Raw genomic sequence first — 19,115 nt, forward strand, 5'->3', positions numbered from 1 at the left:
TGGGTAAAATGGATAGCACCCACAGCAAATAAAAATTCTTGGATCTTGAATAAACATTAGATGATTCATTTGATGATGATTCATTGGTTGTTCGCCGAAATGTCTTAATCATTCATCAAAGTGAAGGGCGTATCCAACCAGCTCATTATCATACAAGTTGCAAGCGTATTTCATCCTCGTGACATATCCTAAGAAGTTGGTTCAGAAGTTTGAAGTCAACAGAAATTGTTTTGTCTGCAAAATAGTGTCTTTGCAGTTCCACATCGAGGATTACATTATTATTATTTTTTTTTTTTTTTTTTTACTCTGATCCAAGTTTGTGTAATCGCGAAACGAAGTTTCTTTCCAACGGTGTCTGAAATGTCTACGGCCAACGAAATCCTCGGGGATATCTGCGATGTTCCTGAAGTTTTCAAATCCCTGCTCGACTTTCCATTTAATGTTCCTATCAATGAGAACGGTAAGAATATGTCAGAAAATAACATATTACCCCAGTTTTAATTTGGTAAATGCAAGTGGTATAGTGTGCTTTATTTTATGTATATATTACTGATGTGTATAGAATTGAGTACTAGGTGTCAGTACAGTAGCTAGAGTCCCAGTGTACCGACCTGTTGTCACAACATTGGTTTGTATAGGCCTACTAGTCACTCGGCTGTCTCAATGAGTATATGGTCAATGGAATTGTGAAAACAGCTAGTAGAAAGGGTACCTGAGGTCAGTGAAAACAGTGACACTGAAATGTCGTGAAAAACAATGTTACATTTACTGTGACTCATTGCAACTTCATATATGGCTGATGCAATGGCATTGAAATTGTTCTCTCGCCATCAGTGAGTCTTTTTAGTTAATGGCTGGATGTCAACCAACGCCCTGCAGATGTCCTTATCCTGAAACATGACTCGCATATTGCCCCATCTGTGACTTGAATTATATAATCCTATCACAGATGGGGCTAACGTTAGTTCTATGCGAGTCAGGTACTCTGATCCCAGAACTTGGTATTATGTCTTGAAAAACGTCTGACAGTCCGTCCACGTACAGATTTTAACCAGTGGAACTGGATGTCACTGTCATTAGTTTGCATTGTCATTCAACCTCTTTAATGCTTTCTTGTGCTGAAAGATTACTCAAATGTCTGTTTCATTGCATTGGCACTTGGCCTAGACAGACTACTCCCTCATAAAGTTGCTGGTCATAGATCTCCCATTCAACTGTCATTTAGCCTAGATGTCCTAGAACGTTACCATGAGAAGGGATCAGAAACTCTTTGACCTACGTTGTAACCTGTAAGCCCTACCATTCAGAACACAATACATTATGCTGTTATTTTTGGCTCAGACATGTTAAAAGATGGCGCACACACACATACACACACACATATATGTACAGAACAAAGTAGGATGCCTGTGTTCAGAGATTTCAATCACATAGCCTAGTCTTGTTTGTACATAAATAACGCCCTGTCACCACTCCTGGTATTATATTTACATTAGACCTATATATAAAGTAGACTTTCTTAAAGTTCACACTTTGGACTGCTAGGGGATTCATGCACAGAGTGAGCCCACAATCTCATGACTTCTTATAAGGCAATGAGTTAGGCCTATGACATGGCATTGTGCTTTGACATGGCCTTGATGAGTTATAATCTTGTGTGCTGACTGCCCATGCTTTAAGATAACCTGTTCCTGTTTTACTGATAAGTGTTCGGCTCAACCAAGGTGATGGTTGTGGACATGTCTTCTTTTCAGAATCCCAGAATACATGTCCATCTGTTATGCAGACAACTGTTATGCGGACAAGGCGTTTGCCATCACCCAGTATATAACGCACACTGTGCTCTTATAAAGCTGGACTAGCCAGTCAGTTGCTCCTCTGGGAAATGAAAGGAACAGTGTTCAGACAGTTGTGTTCATATGAAAAGATGTTATAAGAGCAATGATTGTTTGCATACAAAGCCTTGATAGGTGACCATCAGTGCCTGTGTCACAACTAAAGGAACACAGACTAGTCAACACTTGTTGATGTCCTTGATCAGGGAAGCAGAGGGAGTAATTATGCTTTTCCATGTCCTAAAGTTGGAGAAATATTAGTTTGCAAGATCTGTACTTACCAGTTACTTGCACAGGCTAGTCAAAGTCTAAATGGACTAAGTATACAAAATACAACGTGTGGTTTCTTTTTAAGGTCAGAGAGGTGAGAAAACAGGGGGGAGGGTGTTCGGGAGAGACTTGAGATCAACGCAAGTTCCAAATCTCATTTCTAGCACCCTACACATTCTAAGGACAATAACATTACATCAGAGGGGATGATATTGCATTTGGCCTATGGGTTAAGGGTTTATTACCAAAAAGGCCTATATTCCAAGGTCACCACTGTACATAATAACCACATACCTTAATAGATTAGATTAATAGATTAGAGCACATGCGACTAAATTGGCCATGATTGATTTCAGCTTGATTTCAGCCTACAAACTGTAGGTTCGAGACATTTTCAGATCTCCAGCCAGATGCCCTCAGCACGCCTATTATTGGGCTTTATTCAACTATTTTGGGAATTCCATATAATTGCACGACCAGTTTGTACACTCCCCTCTTTGTTTACTTGGTCTTGTGTTTTTTTTCTTTTTTCTATGAGCAGCGGTGGCGGTGGAATGTTGTTCAGAACATAATGTTCCTGAACATCCTGCTAAAAACCACACTGTCGCATTGTGGCTCCAGCAGGGATGCACGCGCTCGAGCGTGTGCACGAAAACGTGAGAATGTTTCAGTAGAGGCTAGAGGTTAGAGAAAATCATTCAGTCAGATGATTATCGCTTTGAAACGGATCATTTAAATCTATATGTATTGCCATTAACATACTTGATGCATATTAGAATTGTAGACAGGTCCAATGATGCGCTGTTTGTTTGTAAATAAATGATACGGACACTGTTCAGTGACGCTTCTCGTGTGCCGCCGCCGTCTTGCTTTGCACGTGCCATAACATCGCCCCCTCGGTAGCTCTGCACGTGAGTGGGGGGGCACGTGTTGTAGGCACGAGTGGTGTCCCCTTGTGGAAGGATAGAAGTATATCAATGCAAAAATATATCTTGTCATGATGCGCTGTCTAGAGTGAACGTTACATTTTCTCTCTCCCTTGATGCATAAGGAATCATAATACCACGCAGACATGATGGGCTACATTTTGCAATATATGTTTTATTTTTTCCCCTATTTTTTTCAATTTGGTGCTGCTCTCAGGAATTAGAAGTACAGTATGTGAAGCTGTACACCTCTTCCTGGCCGTCTCAAGGCCAGTGAATACCAAGGCTTCCTGTTTGGTTACTTAGTGACAGGACATACATGTGTACGAGACACTATGTTCCCTTTTACAGTTCACGTTCCCCACGTAGTGTACCCTACACAGTGTTTTCCATATGTGGGATAAGTGTAGCCGTCCTGGCCAATAGGCTGCCGTGGTGGTGTACTGCCTGTGTTTTGACAGGCACACCAACGCGTTTTCTATACATGTCAGCTGCTTAATATTCCTATACAGGCTGTACATGCGACCTATCCGCGCTGAGTATTTCTTGAAGAGGCGTACCACAGCTCATGAATAGTAACACAGCGCTCGCAGTACGAAGGACGGGGGTCGGTGTAGTGTTGTTTTGTCTCAAGCTTTAATTTGTCGAACAGGTTTCAAAGCAACAGAGCTTGGAACAAGAGACGAAGCACTTTTGTGTATCTTCGATTTGCGTTCGTATTACCCGCGGAATATAAAGCTCTAATAATGCCTGGGAAAGCTTCTATCACCGTGGCACGGGAGCCCAGATCGAGTCCGCAGAAAGCGTACCCTTTTGTTTTGAAGAAGATTATGGACATTCCTCCTCCCAATATACTCGAGGATGGCGATGATGGTAAGAATAGTCGCACAGTGCTGGATGATTGGAGAGACTCCAAATATACACTGCATGTCAACTGTATGTAGATCATTCATTGACAAACACACCTGTCGGGCAAATATTAACTGAAGATCCATCAACGCGTGTTTTGTTCTACAAATTGATCCTTTCGTGTTTGTTGGAAGCTTTGGCGCATAATCTATCAATAATTGAATTGTTTTATGTGCATACATGTTTAGTGATATCAATAGTTACAACGGGGAAGTCACCCCCCCCCCGCACGTCGAGTGCTATGCCCGTTTCCCCTGAGGCAGCAGCGCTGAAGTGAGTGAGGAGGAGAAAAAGAACAAAAAGTTCTTGCACCTCCCTGCCTGCCCGAGAGCAGTGCAGTCAAACCATGATGTAGATACGAGACAAACCACTCAATATAATTGCATTTGAAAGGCAGATATATATATATATATATATATATATTAAGCAAATTAGACCTGTTTATGGCAGTGTGTTTACAACAAGCACAGAATTTCCCCTCCCCCATTGTTTACCTGTTCCTGCCCCCTCTCTTTCCCCCCCCCCCCCCCCCCCCCCCCCCTCACCTGTCTCAAATTTATTTCATTCTCTCATTTCACTTATTTTTCTCAACTTCTCATCTCCCTCCCGTGACAATGGACCTCAATCATCACACTTTATTTACCGACTCTTCTTTGTGTCTTTCACACGGTAACGCCCCCTCTCCTCTTACTTCCATGTCCCTTCCCTCCCCTCTCCACTCCCTCACAGAAATAGAAAAGGAGAAGTTGTGCTCGTCCGACGACACGGAGGCTGGGTCCGGTGGGGTTAGTGGAGGTGGGGCTGGGTGCGCAGGTGGTGGCGGAGGAGTGTCTGCCTCCCTGACCCCAGCCATCTGGGAGAAGACCATCCCCTACGACGGGGAAACCTTCCACCTGGAGTACATGGACCTGGACGAGTTCCTGCTGGAGAATGGCATCCCAGCCACCCTGGAGGAGGAGCTGCAGAAGAGCCTGGCCCAGGAGGAAATCAAGGGGACCAAGGCTGCCGGCTCCTCCTCTCCTTCTGCCACCGCCACAGTCACTTCAGAAGAAGAGACGGTCACAATTACCTTGCAGACAGCTGAGGAAGAGGACGGGGATGATGAAGATTCGGTGTCAGTGGTTGATGCAGAGGAGGTGCCTGACCAGAAAAGTGGTGAATGCTTTGGGCTCATTTTGGACACATGGTCATATGTCCTAATAGCATTGAGGTCACCCAATTGTATTGTGTCTGGAGTTGTAACACACACTTATGTGAAACAATTCTCCCTCTCTGGCACATAGTTACTGGCTCTATATTCACATAAGCCTATGGTATTCAAACAGAACCCACAAACAGACAGACTCTTGGACGCAGGTTTTTTTACATTCAACATATTTAACAATACTGATATACATGCATCGTCTGGCACCTTGCCCCAGGCACACATGTGCCAACACATGCACATGTACTGAAACATGAGCACTGGTAAATGGCAGTTCTACATGGTGACCTTAAAGCAAACTGAGTGTACTTAGGAAATAATCTATAATGCAGCTGTCAATTGTTCACTGAATAGCCCTGGAGAATATGTTTTCTCTACAAAACATATCTAACAGCCATCAAGATAAACAAGTAGGAAAAAAATCCACTTTTTCTTGAACTCACTCATTGTCTCCCTCTAGGGGTCAAGTCTGCAGTCTGCGTCACACCCACCCCTATAGACCCGGAGGACATAGAGGTGGACATTAACTTCCAGCCGGATCCCACAGACCTGGTGCTGTCCAGCGTTCCCGGGGGAGAGCTGTTCAACCCACGCAAACACAAGTTCTCAGAAGAGGAGCTCAAACCACAGCCCATGATCAAGAAGGCCAAGAAGGTGTTTGTGCCCAATGAAGCGAAGGTAAGCAGATGGAAGAATTATTAGAAGTTTAGAGAGTGTGTGTGAGTTATGGTATGTGGGTAGATGAAGCCGTTGGATTTGTGGTATGACTGAGAATATAGGCAGCCATTGGGGATTGGGCACCAAATGAGTCTTATTTTAAACTGTGATATAGGCCTATGTTGTGGAAACCGATTGGTTAAGATTATAGTATTACAATGTTATAACCGTAGAAGGAAGAAGGGGTTAGAGATCAAGTGAGGGTTTGGCTGGGATTACGGATCAAAGTTGTGGATGTCATCACAACCCAGATGTTCATTTTATGTAAATCCTCTGTTAATGCCTGTTTTGTAACCCTCTCCCTCTGCAACTCCCAAAGGACGACAAATACTGGTCTAGGAGGAAGAAGAACAACGTGGCTGCCAAGCGCTCGCGTGATGCCCGGCGGCTGAAGGAGAATCAGATCACAGTCCGGGCTTCGTTTCTGGAGCGGGAGAACCAAGCATTAAGGCAGGAGGTAGCCGAGCTGCGAAAGGACTGCGGCCGCTGCAAGAACACCATGTCCCGATACGAGGCCAAATACGGTCCGCTGTAAGGGACAAACTTCTATCTTTAAACAAAGAATGACAAAATTAAATCTCCCCATAAAACACAGTCGCAGACACAAAAACACAAAGGGAATTTTAAATTGCACTGCTGTCACGCTGACCACTGGTCACTGCGTCAAGTTCCTAATCTGCTCCAACCCGACAATGGAGGCATGGGTACACACAGTCAGTGAGCAAGTCGAGGCAGCTTCATTGGGAGAGGTGGACACGTGAGGAAGGGTTGTGGAGAGCGGCTGGCTCCTACACATACAGGGACATGATTCTGGACACTCTCATTGTCACGCGAGCAGGGAAAACATGCAACATGTTTACCGCTAGCCTGGCCTCTCTTAGCGATGCTCAGAGAACGTCAGAGAACGTGAGTTTTGCTGGAGAAAAGCAGGCTTGAAAAAGATAAACACAAGCCCTTCAAATTTACACACACATTTACCTCCGCACACCAACAAGTTATTTTGCGGAGCAAAGCATGAATACCGGCAACTAGGAGTTGAACATTGAAAGGTGTACTTTATCCCACCAGTATCTCACACACAATTTGTAAAACAGCCTATTTGGGAATTTTCCTAATTCTTTTTTTAAAAAAGGAGCAGGGCAAGGACTGTCTTTCTCCTAATATGTGTTTGCTTGTAGATGAAGGCAAATGTCAGGCATTAATCAGGGCCCTCATTGATGGAGGGGGATGTACTATGTAGGTTGGTTTATTTCACTGCACACTGCAAGTAGAGGGCACTAGAGTCAGTGCATCCTGTGGTTCGCCAGACCCAAAGATACCTGCTCCTGAACGTTGTAAATAATTAATAATAATAATAATAATTTCATGGTCATTTTTTCCCGAACTGTGAGACAGTTATTCTGTCAAATACCTGTGTCTTTTTATCTTATTAACGTGTTGAAAAAGCCATTATGATCAGTGCTGTATTTATTCTAATAATGCATCTATTGATTGTAATGTGCAACAATATGTCATATGATATTTCTTTTGAGAAACAAAACTTACGGAACCAATGACTAAGCAGGGACTTCAATGGGTAAACTGTGCTTTTAGAATTTGTTTTTTTAAAACAGGTTTTCAAATAGAACTGTACTGGAATTTTGCTTTCTCCTGAAGACATGGCAGTTTCCCACCGTGTTCACCTCATCCAAAACTTGCATCGTGTCATGCTCCAATTTCATTGGGTATTAGGAATTTGGAATCTGAGGAAATTAAGGGCCTGTGGTGACATCAGCACATTTACAGCTGCTTGGTGATGTTTGGCAAAAAGAGAACTTTGAATAAAAATAGCTACCCAATTAGCTGCTTGCCAATGTGGCTTTGCCTAGATGTGTAGTCTCAAAGAGTTCATGGCAGACTGTTAAGCAAAGGGAATCAATCTTTTATGTGTCTTTCTTAAACTGATACAGTATGAATTTGTCCCGTCAGCTCGTCTTCATTATTGACTTAAACATACATGTAACATACAGTACATGTGGCAATAATATTCTTTTACTCAGCTCTTTGTTTTCTGATGTTTCTTATTGTAAAATCGTGACAATAGACTTACATTTAGAAATGGCCCAGTGTCATTTGTGCTTCCAATGAGGATCCTGCTGCACGAAAATGAATAAAGTGTGTTATTATTTTCATTTGTTTTACACAAAGTGTACTTACTGTATATCTTTAAATTCATGGTTCACAAAACAATTGATCAGCATATTATATTGGTAGTCATTGCATTCTAATTGATCAGGTCTGTTGGCCAGATTGTGTCTGTTCTGTAAAATGACAATGTGAAAGCATGGTCCAACATTAAGGTATGGTCTGTACTGTCAGGTGATACACCAAACACGTTTTTTAAATTAATATTGCCTGTCAAACTACGTACTCTTGTCGTTATTATATATTATCGGCACCTTGGCTGTGCAAAGTTTGACCTTGGGCAAAAATCTGTCACTTAAGGTTTCAGAGGGTTCTTTTGATCACTATGTAAGATACTCAAGATGCATCTTATTGAAATTCACTGGACTTCTGCTTGTGTGACATCAGATGTTTGTTTTAGGTTCCTGATAATATTGCTTGCATGTGGTTCAGGACGACAGTTCTTCCCAGTGAGGTGGTCTGTTTTGTATTGACAGTCACTGCAATTGACTGTCTTTTTACATGGTTCATTGATAGTAATACAATTACAGTTCATTCTTACCAGATCTGAAATGTGTTGTGTACTAGAGGTACTAGCTGAAACAGTCCTTCAGAACACCAGTGGCCAAGGTCATTCTACAATAACAGCCTTCTCAAATGTAGCAGCAGCAGTCACAATTTTTTACATCTTTAAACAGCTATAATAACTCTTTATGAAAAACACAACTTTGAACACATTTCAAACTTTGTCTATCAAGTGCATTTTTATTGTTCTCTTCTTTTTATATTTGGTTTTGTCTTTTATATAAGGATGCATTTTTGTTGTGGTTTTTATTCTGTACCCTTATGTATAGGATACGTGCGATGGCAGTAAGTCCTAACTGTATCTTGTATCTTGTATCATGCATATTAATAAAGTGGTATTTGATGAAACGTGAACCCTTGTGTTGACCTTCCCTGAGTCATGGACCAACCGCGGTGATTCTGACCATCGCTGACAGAAAACACAATGTGACGTTGCCTGGGAGACAAACAGGGTGTACTGCATGACAGAGAAGAGAGAGAAGAGAACCATCCATCTTCTTGCCTTATGCACACACACACACACACACACACACACAAACATAAACAATTCTTTTTCGGTCCTCTGTTGTTTCTGCTCTGCCTATGCCCCTGCCTCATCCTCATTAGTATTCCAGTAGAGTATCAGATGTTGCGTAATGATCACATCCACACACAGGGGAGCAGTGTTGCATAACGGTAGCCTCAAAGACGAGAGAGGGGGGGGGGGGGGGGGGGGCGGCTAGGGGTGAGGATGGGGAGTGTGGAGGGATGAGTGGGGAAACAAGATGGGATGGAGAAGAGCAGTGAGGCAAATGAGAAAAATAGGGATTCAGTGAGAGAGGAGAGCAGAGATAAAGGGAGAGATGAGAGGCGAGGGAGGGAGGAGGGGGATGAGATGTGGCGAGTGAGTGGGCGATGAGGTGATGGAGAGCCAAGGAGGATCTGGCCATGCATGTTAATGTCAAACAACCACACGCCATTGGAGAGCAGTGCCCAGTGTGTTCAGATAACACTAGGGGAGCCATGCCTAGAGCCGGACAAACACACAACCACACAGGATCAAATATTGAACTAGTCATGTTTCAGATGATGAAATGAGAGGTAATATCTGCCTAGTTTAAATTGGGTGGCTCCTACGGAGGAGAGTTGGGATGTGGAGCTGTTTGCTCTTTGAGGATCTCATTTTTGGTTTGAATTATTAATTAGACTTCACTTACATTTGTTTACATCAATAGTGTGGAACAATTTGCCATGGTAGAAATTTTGAAATTAGATTTTTCATGACAGCATTGAGAGGGTCTTTTCATACTCCATTAGGACACATATATTTACTATGAAGTGACAAGAGCCTCTTTGCCTCTGAGTAAAATGAAAATGTAAAAATATTCTATGCCTAAAGTTCTAACTTAGATGGTGTGAAAAGATACTGTTGAATTATTCATTAATTATTATAGTGAGCGGGAGAAAGGTGGGAAGGGATGGTGTCCATGGCGACCATGACATGAAAATGTCCTGAACCCCTGATGGTGTACTTATCTAAAGTATGATGGTTAGCAACTTGGGTTGGGACAACAGTGAAAATTCACTCAATGATAACAGCTGATAATGATAATGGTATATATTTTTTTTTAAATGTATAATGAGCTGAGACTTAAGTTGATCAGCAAGTAAACTCTCTCTTGGGGAAGATAAGAGTGTTAAATCAAATATAGTCAAATATTGAGAACACACAGGAGCTTCCTGCATACAACCCAAGAGAATTCTGCAATATGAATTATTGTGCTGTGAATCTATCAATAATGTGTATATAAACAAACATAAGTTATTTCAGTACCATGTCTATGTGCCAACTCTACTGGCAATATTAGTACCTCTCACATTTGAGTGACATACTGAGACAGACAGAAATGAGGACAAGACCATCAGGTTATTTTCCATGCTTATTTTTGCCATTCTGTTTTATTACAAACTTAAAAAAGAATCTGATACAATAAGAAACTGCAGTAGTAAGTCCCCATTCCCATGGGGAAGCACAGAAAACAGGTCATTGCATTTCAGTAGTGAAAGGTTTCATATACATCTACAGGGTGTACAGATAGATCAGATACAAAATAGGAAAAAATGATAAAATACAGGCAAAAAAGAAAGCACTATATTAATATATCTTACTTTTTCAATTATATCCATTTATTCTTAAATTGTTAAATCTTACATAGAAAATAAACTTCTTTTATTACAACAAAATATTCCAAAGTGCAAAATAAAATACACACATAGATATAAGCAAAAGACATTAGAATACAAAACTCTGTGTTTCCCCCTCAGTTTGAGTCAATCCTGGTTGTCGAGCAGCCTGTTTTTAGAGTGGATTTGAAAAAAATCAAGCCTTTTTATTTACTGTACATGGAGAGGATCACTTAAGCTGCTATACTCATGAGTCCCATTTTAAACACAAGACGCAACCCAACATTAATTTCTCAACTGAAGTATGGATGTCCACCACGTCAAAAAAGGTCAGTTGTGAAGTGGGGTTCAACCAGACCGTTAGAATTCTAGTTTAGCGTAGCAGCCCCCATTTCCATCCATCAGATCTCACTTTCCTGCTTTACTCGCAGGCAGTCAGTGACCGCTACATGGCCTCTGAGACACTAATCACCTCCAGACCTGCTTTGTAGGCCCAGGGAATTAAACACAGCCGATTAAACACTGTAAACTGACCAATATCAAAGCAATGGTGGGGGAACTGGAGCACTTTACTGTGTTTAGAATTTTTTTTTTTTTTTTTTTTTTTTTTTTTTACTTTAAAAAGAAATCACAGACATTAAGAAAAACAAACAAAAAAGAAACAGACTCCATCCATCTTTAGGGCTGTCCAGCACCAGGATTGACCATTCACTGATCATAATCACATTCACGGCACATTCATTTCTATCCTTCTCCTTAACCTGCTTGTAACACTGACTTCAGAGTGAAGAAACAAACTGGAACCTCAGAATCATGGAATCTCTACCGCCCCCCCATCGTGTTCTAGAATATGGCGTTACACATTGCACATAGACCAGGGACAGAGTCTGTGTGAATAAAGACAGTCTGGGCTATGGCTGTAGCAGCTGGAGTAGGGTTATAGGGTTATAGGGTGACCTGACTTAACATTACAGATTACACTCCAGGAAGGGGTTATTTGCTCTCCTTTAGTCTTCATGCGTAACTGGAATTGGCAGCCATTTTAGTCACACAGAGCAGAACTGGTGGGGAACCAGTGAGTGACATGGAAGGGAGGCACACAAAATACAGAGTTAGAGCAGGGGAGGCTGGTGGAGGCAAATCGGAGGACAGACTCATTGTAATGCATGGAATGGAATGAGGAATGGTATCAAACTCGAGTTTGATACCATTCCTTACTCCATGCATTACAATGAGCCTGTCCTCCGATTTCTACCTCCACCAGCCTCCCCTGTGTTAGAGGTATATCTAGAAGTAAAATAAAGATGTAGGATAAATGACACTAGAAAAATAGCTGGAAATTTAGTGACTAAGGGATGGGATGAGTTGGGGATGAACACTGAATTGTGGTGAAATGTCAGGGGATTTTTGGTTTTAAGTGTATAAACTCACTATGAAGAGGAATTGTATACAAGTGTAACCAGACTGCTCTTAGACACACAGACAACTGGAAACAACTGTTGGTTGTTTTGTTTATCTTTCAACCCATTGTAAACATTCATCTTTGAAACTCTCCAAAAACCCAATTTAACAGATTACATTTACCCGTCTTTTATTGGACAAATTCTGTACAAGGTACAATACACATTCAATACTTTATTTTATACATCTTTATTTTTTGTCTCAACTTGCATATATATTCATATAGTTATTTTCTGAAAAAATAACTTCAGCACATAAGAAACTAAACAAAGGAAATCTGAGCATAAGAAATATATACATATTCCTATAGTTATAGTGTGTGTGTGTATGTATAATTAATATATATATATATATATATATATATATATATATATATATATATATATATATATATATAATCTTTTACAAATGTACTTGATCATTCATTTGAAAAAACACAGGGCAAAAAATATAGAAAAATTGTAAATAAATTACAAACAAATGTAAAAATGAACCCTTCCCTCACAATCATAACATGTATAAAGACTCCCACCCCCAACCCTCCCTCTGCTCCTCCTCGGAAACAAACAAAAACAAAATAAAACTTGCATGAGTGCATGCATGCCTATGACTGACTGACTGTCATAAAGCGATGCCTGTGTGAGCACAAGTCAAGGGTCATTGGGTTATCTTATACACAGACGTTTACGCGCACAATCTAGAAAACATTCAAATTACGGGTAGGGCCACTATGCCACCTTGTCAATATATCCAAATACAAATCTATAAATCGTGACAGGACCAACATCTCTCAGTTTTAACAAAATGGGCCATCATAAGGAGGACAAAGGAATGAGAATGCTTCCCTCCCTCCATGGCTGGTGGGAGGTACATGGCCTTTGTAGCTCGAGAATATAAAGTGCTGGATGGCTCAAAAGGACATCAGGAGATAGGGGCTGGGCTGCACATCACCCTTGTGACAAATGTGCCCCATTATACTGAACATGAAGCCAGTGAACCACCTTAATAATGAGAATGATCTGACAAGGTATCATAATAATGTGACAAAAAAAGATCTAGGCTAACATTCATAGTCCTTATTGAAATTGAAAAGGGGAAAAAACAACAGCTTTCATTGTGTGATTCTCATCTCACATTTGAGCAGCAACTGGAACAGAGATAATGAAGGGATTAAAAGGGCAGGGGAACTAGTGTAGCGTGAGCCTTTGGCTGCTACGCCACTGAAGCTCTGCACAAACGTGCTCCGGGTTTTAAAGTGTCAGTCTAAGCCCACTGCACCCCAAGATGCCAAAGGTGGTAGAACCTCCTAGATGCCCCTGCCTTGCTGGCTGGCTGGCTGGCTGGCTGGCTGGCTCTCTTCTCTTCTCCTCTCCTCGTGGTATAAGACCTCTCCTTCATAGTCAAAGTCACGCTAAGCCATTTATCACAATCCCTACTGCTTAACTGCATCCCATCCCCCTCCTACAACGCCTGTTCACCTTCACACACTGCTGACTGGGATACTGTGTGTGTGTGTGTGTGTGTGTGTGTGTGTGTGTGTGTGTGTGTTTAAGGGATTAGTACGCCGTTATATCCTAAGACGCAAAGATCAACTTGCCTCTCACGTTCATCAAGGTCTCCTGACCTTCCCAGATGTCATTTTTCCTATCATGACAGCTACATATCGCCTCCTGCCCTGCATTACTCCTGCCCATCTATGCCCTCCCTATTCCCCTTCAACTACCCTCGCTTCCTCTCAAACCATGTTTCATTAACACATTTAATTTCAGCTGATGACTAGAAAATTGGTATACCTCAGTCAAAACAGATTGAGTACAGTATGTACGTACGTGTGTGTGTGTTTCGAGGTTAAAATAGCAGACCCATCGTATTCAGGATAAGTCTCAATCATAAGCCACAAAACATTAAATACTCCTGGTAGCACAAATAGGAATCCACCAAAACCGCACATTCCCCTCTGTGCATTTGTGGCAACTAGGGCAGAGCATATTGCAAAGCAAAGTGCTTAGCTTTCCAAACCCATCTTACAGGACACTCCGTAGGTGCCATAGGTCCCTTTTCACAGCATGACAGTGCAGTGCAAAATGTAACCAATATATACTGCTATACCAGCTGGGTCAATAGTCAGAAGCTGAAGGACATTTCACTCAGTTTAACATTCAATGCAAAAATAAACATCTGTGCAATAGGAGTCTGATTACTCCTCTGGTTAGAGACACTGAACTCTGAATCCTCAAAAATAAAACATTAACAGGAACAATAATATACATGGATAATGCATATAATCACATGAAATATGTAGTGGAGATGGTAGTAGTCGTAGTAGTAGTAGTAATAGTAGTAGTAATAAAACTAATCCTAAGATGTAGTATTAGTAAGAACAATTCTTAGAAAAACTGAAAATATTTGAGCATCACTGCGCTACACCCCTGCTACAGCAATACTCTTCATCATAACAAAGGCTTAATTGGCCAGCACCACTGGCTGGAAGGCCTGGCTGGGATATTGCAGGTTATACCCCCCTAGACCCTCTACGAAGGGGGGCTTCTCCATGTAAGAGATCCCACTGCTGCCACCAATGATGCCCACAGCTGGGCCTGGTGGAGGGCTGGAGAAGGGGTCAAAGGAAGAGTGGGAGTGGTTGTGGGCAGGGTGGGGGGGCTGGAAGGGGCTGGTGTGGGGGGGCATGGGCGGGGCGTCTGCGTCAAAGTAGAGGGGTCCCGAGGAAGCTGGGTAGACAAACTCTTTGGCATTGGGAGAGAGCTGGCTGGGGATCTGACCCCCCAGAGAGTGCAGGGAGAGGGAAAGGGGCTTGTGCTTAAGCAGCCCTGGGGGGGAGATGTTGGTGGGGGAGCGGGAAAGCATCCTCTGGGGCGGGGGCACGCCCACTCCTGAGCTGCCGGCCGACCCAGAGCCCCCACACTTCTTCATCTTGGTGGAGCCGAATTTAGTGGCAGCAAAACTGGCCGTAGTGAACGTGATGGGTTGCACTGGTGGACGGGCGTTGGGCAGGGCGGTGGAGGGTTGCTGCTGCTGGGTGGGGAGGTAAGGGAGACCCCCACTGGGAGGGGAAGGTGTCGATGTGTTAGAGGAGTGGGCCGTTGGGTTGGTGGGGGTACTGGAACCGGGGTAGCTGAAGAGCCCTGGGCATGAGGAGGACGAGAGAGGTGTGGGGGAGCTGGAGAGGGAGGGGAGCAGGACCGGGGATACCTGACCCCCAATCGGAACAAACACTTGGGCGTCAGGGTTGAAGCCCAAGCTCTTTGCCTCCTCTAGCTCCATGCTGTCTCCTTTACTCACGCCACTTACTCCCTCTGCCCTTTCGCCCTCGCCACCTAGGCCGGGCGGATCCTCCAAGTACAGCACCTTCACGGCTCCCTTCTCCCCGATCTGGTAGGACACCTCATACGGGTCGATCCACACACTCAGCTCTGGGGGGACATTGGCACGCACCTCCTCTGTGTCCAGTCCACTTCTCCTGGCAGCCAGCTCCACCACTGGGTCCCTGGGGGCCCCGAGGTGCAGGCAGCGGAAGGCAGACCCCCGCAAAGGGGCCTCGGGGTACCAATGACCCTCAAAACGTGACATCAGTATCCTCTCGAGCTCCTCCCCAAACAGGTCAGCGCGACGGCGGGGCAGTTTGTTGTACAGGTAAGACACAATAAAGTTCAGAGCTACCTTCACCTCCAGGTGCATGGCTGTGCCTGGCTGATGTGGTCTAGTTAGCCAACTTTTCTAATAAAGTGGAAAAGTTGAGGCAATATAATACTGGAAGGGGTGTTTCTATGGCTTGTAGAAGTCTGATGGGTTTTTTCTCAACTACATTTCATAAAGCCAATTGAAAAAATTCAGGTCGGTTGCAGTCTAGCAGAATCTTCAAACTCTCTTCCAGGTAGTCAGCCTGGACAGACTTGGTGGCCAGGAGGCCAAAAACAAGTCCAAATTGTCACTTTGAGTGTGGAGTCCTCTAATATGTCAAGCTTGTCAGGTATCGAAAAGTCCAGTCCACCTGTGAAAAAATAAGAAAATTGGGGTTAGAACCATGGTCAGATAAAAAAGCAAACCAAAACTGTAAAAGGTGAATGTTTGAGATGGCGTGAGAGAACGTGTAGCCTATGCCAGCAGCAGAGGGGGTGTAACAGATGCTGTGATGAAGGCAGAAATCCATGATTATCTACAATCCCTCAGCTGTCGCTTCTGCCAGATGCTCAACTACTCAGAGATTACACAATTAGAGAGACCGTTCAAAATCAAACAGAAAGACTGAGGTTGTGCTGTACAGTTCAGTTTGGCTTTTATATTGCAAGCATAAAATGATAGTGTAAAATGGCAGGACAGTATCTTAAGAGAACGAAGAACACAATGTCCCACCATGCAATGGCAATAACGTCATCACAACGCGTACCCGCCTCCGCACCATAAACATTGCCCCCCTCACATTCAGCACCACCAGGTGGGTTTCAGGAGCTACGATTAGAGTCAGTGAACTATCGAAATATCACTGCATTTGTAGTCACTGGAGATGTAGTAGTACATGGTTAAACGATGCATTAAAAGATAACTGATATTTAATTGTGATTCAATTTCGTTTGACCGAGAAAGGTGACATTGATTTGCAGGCATAGCCTAACAACTACCCAGTTGCAATAGTGGGTTGATGAGAAGACCAAGATGGCTAAGCGTCTATTTACAACATTTCCATAACGTTACTTGGTTTGTGTTACTGGGTGGGGTTAAATGAATGGCAGAATGAGATGGTATTCTTTGAACATCAGCATAAACTTATCGATATCTTATGTGGAATTTACCCGGTCCGGCAGGCTATACATCTAGGCCAGCAGATTGTCAGATAGGCTTTGTTCACAATGTAACACTCACTGTTGCATTTAAACTAATAATAACAAATCTGACATACCAACACAGTCAAAAAATTAATCACCCTAGTCATTTTCAATATCCAATGTCATTCAATGTCATCCCGACAAAGCAGCTCTTTCACATCAAAGGTTATTGAGTGTTTAACCTACATGTCTAAAAGAAAAATCACCAAGCCCTGTCATGGATCTAAATCATCAACGAATCCAGGGCAGTGTGTGGATTTTAGCAATGCCCCTAATCTTCGTGCACATATTACAAATATGAGCGACGTTTTTCAACCATTCAAAGCCACCCACTTAAAGGTTTGTTCAATGTTCTGTTTTGCCTGTGTCGTGATCAATCAAATCAGCCAATAAACCGATAGACAATCGAATCGTAGGCCTGTGTCTAATAACTTGAACTGTTCTTGCCATATTTGTTTACATTGTATCATCATCATCAGGGCACGCACATCAGCGCTCGTGACAATATAACCTGACAGTGGCACGCAGTCAAGTGAATATAGCCTACCGGTAATCGGCTATATGGATGCATTTTATCCTAGAAAATATATTCGAGTTTATAGTAACTAACAAAGGTAAAGTGATAGAAAATACAGAGAGGGGGAGCGCTGCTTTGGCATCAAACAAAGAAAGGTACTCATCGGCGAGCAGGGTATTACTGTAGCGACCAAGTGAAGTTGCAGCTAATGTGAAAAGGCATAACACTTCAAAATAATCCAAGACACTCACTCTCTCGTAGAAAAGAAAACGCTATTGCATGGAAAGAAATTAAAAAACGCACCAACGCGTCTCGGCTCACTGGCCTTCCTCAGTGCATCCTGCAGGCACCCTATACTGGTTAAACAAGTATATATTTCATGATATCAAGGAAAACCGTACAGGTTTGCATAAAAGGGCCGATATTGACACATCTAAATATAACAGAGATGGTGTCGAGGCGCTGTAGGTGAAGCTTTAGGCATAAAGCCGTATATCCGAAAGGTCTGGTAATTACTGCTCTCTCAATGTTACTGCTCTCTCAACATTCCACCTGAGCAAAGAGGACACTTATTACATTCTCATTCTGACAAACTGAATAGGCCCTAACAAATTGTCACCAAATTTAATAAGAAGACTAATAAAGTAGTGAATGTTGCAGTCTCATGTCAGTTTATCGACCGAGGATGAGCAGAGCTTCAACATCCTGTAATGAATGAATTATGCACGAAAATAAAAACAATAGGGAGATATGACTTGCAGCATTATAGAATCATAAATAAAACCTGACTTTCATGTACGATTTTAGTTGTTTTTTTACTGGAAAAAACAACATCAGAATCTAAAATGGATGACAGAACCCATTACAGATTCAGTTTCTCGACAGGCAGTGCATCTTTGATGGATAGTCCTACAACGTTTCTTAATTTAAATCCTGAGGATCCACAATTTAGGCCGAAGAAATGTGCCATTTGATATAAAAATGTATGTTACGGCATACATGTTTATATGAGGACGCTGTGTATACTTACTGATGCCAAGGTTGTGTTCAGTCCCTGCGTTTTTAATTCCCAAATGTTACAATGAATTTGAAGGTATAATGTGGCTTTTCAAAGTAGTTGTTTAGCGGCTGATGTGATGTCTTGTGTTTTATTTAATCTCATAAATGTGTGATAGTAAGGGTCTCCGTTTCCTCAACCGACAGGTTGAATGAAACATCCAGTGAAAACTTTACTGTTTGACAACCTTGCGCATTTATACAGAGCCATTCGCCCACACCCCCTGTTCTGTGACGTACAAACAAGGGACTACTTTCTTGATATTATCGTAATATACCCTTTCAGTTGTGAGTTCAGACCCAGGTGATAAAGGACACATAAAAATGACACCATTAGTAGTTTCAAACAATGTATTACATTATATCAACTGTTTGCATTTGACCTGTGCAATAGAAGATTTTTGGATCAATGTAATGTTGCATTTTCCTCATTTACTGCTCCGCTTATCTCAACACCGTAACCTAGGC

The 19,115-nt window shown here is 42.5% G+C and overlaps 2 protein-coding genes across 3 annotated transcripts; one reads left to right on the forward strand and one right to left on the reverse strand.

Annotated features, from left to right (window-relative positions):
* Window positions 1-195: 195 nt before the first annotated feature.
* On the forward strand, window positions 196-8,963 carry tefb (TEF transcription factor, PAR bZIP family member b). Of its 2 annotated transcripts, none has more exons than XM_083676879.1 (4): window positions 196-460; window positions 4,670-5,095; window positions 5,605-5,822; window positions 6,181-8,963. In XM_083676879.1, exons 1-4 carry the CDS (start codon window positions 361-363, stop codon window positions 6,394-6,396), a joined length of 960 nt encoding a protein of 319 aa, XP_083533005.1. In that variant the 5' UTR covers window positions 196-360; the 3' UTR covers window positions 6,397-8,963. The 2 variants fall into 2 exon arrangements, with proteins under 2 accessions (XP_083533005.1, XP_083533004.1); XM_083676878.1 differs by lacking the exon at window positions 196-460 and adding an exon at window positions 3,429-3,904.
* Window positions 8,964-12,779: 3,816 nt separating this feature from the next.
* tob2 (transducer of ERBB2, 2) lies at window positions 12,780-18,794 on the reverse strand. Its single transcript, XM_083676875.1, has 2 exons — window positions 18,622-18,794; window positions 12,780-16,242 (listed from the first exon to the last, which is right to left on the reverse strand). Exon 2 carries the CDS (start codon window positions 15,927-15,929, stop codon window positions 14,697-14,699), a length of 1,233 nt encoding a protein of 410 aa, XP_083533001.1. The 5' UTR covers window positions 15,930-16,242; window positions 18,622-18,794; the 3' UTR covers window positions 12,780-14,696.
* Window positions 18,795-19,115: the final 321 nt, after the last annotated feature.

This window comes from Argentina silus (genome assembly GCF_951799395.1).
Source record: "Argentina silus genome assembly, chromosome: 9".
Taxonomy (NCBI): domain Eukaryota; kingdom Metazoa; phylum Chordata; class Actinopteri; order Argentiniformes; family Argentinidae; genus Argentina; species Argentina silus.